Raw genomic sequence first — 5887 nt, 5'->3', positions numbered from 1 at the left:
TATGCACCAAGAGCTTGTAACACTCCAAAGAGAAAGGAAAAATTGAAATCACATCATATGACCCCTTTAACTGAAAACAGGCTAGACTAATAAATTCTTGGGATTTAAGAATCGATATAGTTCCGTAAAAATGAGAATCGATTAATATCCAGATATCGATCTGTTTTACCCAGCCCTAATAATTAATACTAAAATCATTCATTATAGTATCCTAGCTGTAAGTAGATATCCCTGTGCAATTAATGCAATTAATGCTATGATTACTTTACTGTGTCATAATTGAATAATATTCATGCTTTAAATCTGATGTATTAAAAAATAAGACTTTGGTTACTATTAAGTACCAGTCTTTAAACAACTCCTGCTTGTGGTAGACATACTGGTTTGGAACAAAGCAGACAGCTCCATGTGGTACATCAGAGGGGGCAGGTGTTTGCATAAATGCATGATGAATGATTGGACCCAGTGCCTTCACATTTAATGATATGCTTCTCCTGGGCGATACCGGTGCAGGGGGTGTGGATGTTTGTGAGGTGGGTGTGGAGAAGACGGAGCAATGGCTGCCCAGATTAGGACACGTCTGGCCCTCCTCCCCTCAGTTTGAGCCTTGTGGTTTGAGCTGGACCCCAACTGCCATAGCTCATCTGCATCTGCACCGATCTCATGAAGAGAGTAGAGCCCTATGGCTTGCTTTTCACACCATCACGCTATTGTCTAACTCATAATGCGTTAAAGGGGTCGTGAACTTCCTTTTTTTTATTCATATTTTGTACTGTTCACTGAGGTCCACTTATAATGTTATCAAGATTTTTACATCAAAAAACATCATAATTTAGAAGTAATTGGCTATTTTCTGTCCTGTTTTGGCTCCCTCATCAGAGCGCTCTGTTTGAATAGGTGTGGCAGATTGTAGGCTCAGAAGTAAACGCCCACTGCTATGATTGGCAAACTGTGTATGTTTGACAGCCTACATCCTTCACAGATGGACGCTGCTGTAATTTAGGTTAAAAATGCATAAATACTCCATTCATATCAAACGATCTGTAATAACAGACAAAGCAATAGTGACCACGTAATAAGTTACTCACACTTGTGTGGTGCAACATTACTGTCGGATACAATATAGTCGGCACAGAATCGTCTTTTAGTTTCAATCTTTCTGAAAATCCTCCATCGAAATTGTGCCTTGTTTGTAAATGAATCCACGGTAAAATGAAGTGAACAAAGGACAGAGTTGTTACTGACACGGTTTGGATCTTCATTAAAAATAAACTTCATCCACTCTTTCATATTGTTAGGATCAGAAGGAAGGCAATGCAAAGACAGTGTTTTCCACAACTTGGCACTGCACAGCATCCTGTTGTCTTCAGAATCAGACTCAAAGCAATAGTGATCATGTAATGAAAACAGATCTCAACCCGCAGTGTTGATGTCAGATCCAATATCGTCACGCAGCATCGTCTTTTAGTTTCAATCTTTCTGAAAATCCCGCGTCGAAATGTGCCTTGTTTGTAAATGAATCCGCAGTAAAATGAAGGGAACAAAGGACCGAGTTCTTACTGACGCGGTCTGAAACTTCATTAAAAATAAAGTCTATTAACTCTTTCCTAATGTTGGGATCAGAAGGAAGGTGATGCAAAGACTGTGTTTTTTTCTCAACTTGGCACTGCACAGCATCTTGTTGTCTTCGGAGCATCTTTATCGTTTGGTTTCTACATAGACCTGCATTTGCCTCTCTTGTTATTTACACTACATGCATGAATCGATGGGTGGGGCTAAACAGGCAGTGATGTAGAAGCAGGCGGTGATCTTCTGCAGAGGTGGTGTTTAGCCACACTATTACATCATAAAGTGGCACATTCCACAACCTGTCATTTTGGCATATTGGCTTTAATATAAGCTGTTTTTAGACTAACGAGAAAGTTTTGAGTTCTGAAACTGAATGTTTTTATAGTACAATGACCTCTTATATGTCAATAGATCAAGAGAATTTTGCTTTGTCAATTCATGACCCCTTTAAATGGCAACAAAGCAAGGGATTGCTGGCAGATTGCATATGATGCCAGACATAGAAGAGTTGTAGCGACAATAACAGTTGAAAAAATCTTCAGTATTTCATTAGTGTCTTAATTTCTTAATATCTTAATTTTATTGTTTTGTCTTCCTGTCAGATCACATCCCAGAAGACCTGCGAGATCCTTTCTACACAGACCAGTATGACCAGGAGCACATTAAGCCCCCAGTGATCCGGTTACTGCTGTCATGTGAGCTGTACTGTCGCGTGTGTGCCCTCATTCTCAAAGGCGACCAGGTGGCCTCTCTGCAGTCCCACCAGTCAGTCATCCAGGCCTTGGCTCGCAAAGGCATCTATGTTGTGGAGGGCGATGACACGCCTGTCACCGACTCAGATCTGACCTGCCAGCCAATCAAAATGGTGCGTCAATTAGTGTCGTATATGTTTGGTGATTATTTTTGCAGAATGCATGTTTGTGCGTAATGTATGAATTGTCTGTGCATACATGATTAGCATATATATTTATTAATATATGTGATTTACTTTTATTAATGAATATTATATACGTTTACACACATACTACCCTTCAAAAGTTTGTCATTAGTAAGATGAAAAAAATATATTAATACTTAATAGCAGTATGCTAGCATTTGAAATTATAGTCCACTTGTATTTATTTGCTTCGCAATCCCCAACTACATTTTAAACTATATTTTGAAGTCTGGTTTCGCGTGAACTGTCGCAGCGTGCACTGCTCCGGTCCAGAGACATGATAGCACAGAGCGGATGGCTGTCAAATGCAGCGTTACCAAGCTCAATGGCTCCGGGCTGAGCTGGAATAAAGAAACACGTTTGACGATTTAAAAAAAAAAATTTTTTAAAGGGGGCGGAGCTGTTCTATGTCCCGCCCTGTCTTCCTGTTTCAGTTTAAATTACATTACCCCATAGAATAATGTTGCATGTTTCAAGGCACTTTAGTGGACCTTTAAATTTTCTATTAGTGGTGCTTGCCAGTGGAGGAGTCACTGCTGGGTTTTTGAGCTTGTTTTTGTACACTGCCATAAGTCAAAAGATCCCTACCCCCATATCTCTGATATTCTGCTGCCAAGATATGGCAGGGGTCCCGTATGGACCTCAGTACTCAGTCCCAGGTCAAAAGAGCCCATCCCCAATTCTCTGATATTCTGCTGCCAAAATATGGCAGTCATATTACTGTGTGTTTTCTAGGGTTTTGAAGTGGTTGCTACGGTGTTCTGGGTGGTTGTAGGTAGTTGCTTACAGCCCCAGGTCAAAAGACATCCTTATATACGATATAATTCTTATATAAAGTAGTAATAGCAAAACTCTCCTCAATAAACTGCATGATTTGAGTCATCGTTTGCAGCTGTAGCACATGCACCAGCATTTTATCTGGAGGAATATATGATGATAGTGATGGTTGCCTTAGCAAGCACTAATTACAGTCCAAATCCAGACAAAGAAAAAGCAAGTGTGACATGGAAACTGTGGTTTGCACAGCTCTTCCTGCAGATATCTACTGCACTGACAGGAGAAGGCTGCTATTGTTGAAATATGCAGTGTGTGTTTTTTCCCTTCATGTATAGCCACTACAAACACCTGTCCAAACAATTAGTGAGATCAGTGCTTGAGCTAAAGTAGAACAGAGAGTGGAGAGTGGATTTCATTGATTCACAGCTGTATTCTGTCAGACAGTGAGGTGCTTTCTCCATTGAATGGCAATCACTGATGTTGATGAATCAGCATTGTACACTCACTCGTGCTTTTATCACTTCAAATGCAAATCTTTGTGGTGGAGCCCACACCCTGTACAGAGCTTAGTACGGTCTGATCCACACAAACCTGTTAGACTGAACAGAATGGCTTTCTGAGGTGTGTAGGTACAGCCTAATGACTTTAAAAGGTATAGGTGTCATTTGTTTGCTTTGAACCAGTGTAATGGCATCAGTGCTACATACCTGGTATTCAGTTTGGGTGTGGAGCGCAATCACTAATGAAAGTCAAAACAGGGGTTTACAAACTTTGACATGAAGTGCTATTTTTAAAATAGTTTAATTAACCGTGTGCTATGTGAAAGATTTTTATATACTGTACTAGAGCCCGACCGATATAGGTTTTTTGGGGCCGATACCGATATTAGGGAGTAAAAAAAAAAGGCCGATACCGATATATCGGCCGATATTCTTTGTGTATATTATAGTACAGTACCAGTCAAAAGTTTGGACACTTTCCCATTCGGGTGTCCAAACATTTGACTGGTACTATATATAGAATACAGTATAGACATAAACAGAATATATATACATAAACACATTTTTTGCAATGATCACTCAAATGTGGTGATCAAACACTTAAAATTGTGACAGAGATATGTAAGGGCATTTAACAATTTAACAATAAACTTGCGATGAGTGCGATGCACAAAGTAACGGGGTGTTAGTTGTAAGATGTTACAATGTACCCCACCTACGGGGCATGTTGTCACATTTCACTTCCATTTTTTGAGGGTAAATAAAGAAAAATGACCGTGTATTTAACCACCCGTAACTCCCGAACCCCGGGGGCTATCCACGCGGAGGTGGTCTCATTCGAAAGAGGGCCTCGAGACGTACACTCGATTCGCGTTCGAGTGGGTTCCTTGAGCTGAAGAGATCCCCCGAATTTGGTGCAGATTCGTCGCGCCGTTACGGAGATATGGCCGTTCAAAGTTTCAAAGCTTTAAAGTGTTTCATCCAGGTCGCCAGTAGCAAACAATGGAGCGCGCTCTGCTGGACAAACTAAGTAATTACACCATTTCAAGCATTTTATCTGCATTATATGTTCTGTAAAACAAATGTTCATATCGGCGGCATATTCGCCGATACCGATATATCGGCGACAGGCTCATATCGGCCGATAATATCGGCAAAACGATATATCGGTCGGGCTCTATACTGTACTATGAAAATAAATGTTGTTTAGCATCCTATTTAGATGACCCCTGCCGTAGATGCTGCTGTGTTAATTTGGTCCTTGGGAACCGTACTGTTTTGAAGTCTCATGGCAGCCTCTTTAATCTCTGTTACATCTCGTGACATGAATGTTTAATGCCATTTTGACTGACCACTAAATTTGCTTGACCACTTAATTCTGTTGTGTAACTGCACACATAGGCAAAGTTTGGAATAGAATACTAGCGTATTGCTTGCTTCATTGTACACTACCATGCATTTTGGGGTTAGTTATTTATTTATTTTATTGTTATTTTTAAATGGGTCATATGATGCGATTTTCAATTTTTCCTTTTTCTTTGGAGTGTTACAAGCTCTTGGTGCATAAAGAAGATCTGTAAAGTTGCAAAGACTAAAGTCTCAAATCCAAAGAGATATTCTTTATAAAAGTTAAGAGTTAACCACACCTAACTAAAACGGCTCGTTCTAACACGCCCCACATATCTACGTCACTATGTGGGAAGATTTGCCCAAATGTTCACGCAAAGAAAGAAGGTGTAACTTTTATTCTCGCTGTAGTATTGTTGCCGCCGCTATCCGCTTCGTCATGCCTGGAGCTGATCTGTGCTGGTCGCTGAGGAAATACATCAACTTAGTGCTGTGGATCGCCAGATCGGCTTTCACCGTGGACGAAGCGGAGTCCAGTCTGGGATCGTCACATGTGGTTGCCACTCCTTTGTCGAATCCGCCGGCCGCGCCGTTCTCAACCCCGCCGCCGCTGCTCACTCTAGCCCGGCCTCAGCTCACGCTAGGCCGCCATGTGTTTCGTTGTGAAAGCGAAACTACTTTGTTTGGTTTTCCAAAAGAGGACACGACTAGAAATCAGTGGTTAAGTTGTATTTACAACACTGTTCCAGAACAGTTC

The 5887-nt window shown here is 40.9% G+C and overlaps 1 protein-coding gene across 5 annotated transcripts in view; it reads left to right on the top strand.

Annotated features, from left to right (window-relative positions):
• Positions 1-5887, top strand: part of LOC107672541 (calmodulin-regulated spectrin-associated protein 1-B) — a 37587-nt gene that overhangs the window by 7589 nt on the left and 24111 nt on the right. For all 5 annotated transcript variants that reach the window (XM_016465770.1, XM_016465772.1, XM_016465771.1 and 2 more), the window contains exon 3: positions 2172-2434. In XM_016465770.1, the coding sequence (XP_016321256.1) occupies positions 2172-2434 (263 nt within the window). The remainder of the gene's footprint in view (positions 1-2171; positions 2435-5887) is intronic.

The sequence above is a fragment of the Sinocyclocheilus anshuiensis genome, unplaced genomic scaffold, assembly GCF_001515605.1.
Source record: "Sinocyclocheilus anshuiensis isolate Anshui unplaced genomic scaffold, SAMN03320099.WGS_v1.1 scaffold176, whole genome shotgun sequence".
Lineage (NCBI taxonomy): Eukaryota > Metazoa > Chordata > Actinopteri > Cypriniformes > Cyprinidae > Sinocyclocheilus > Sinocyclocheilus anshuiensis.
Note: the sequence above shows the minus strand (reverse complement) of the source record. Positions and strands in the feature narration are given on the sequence as shown.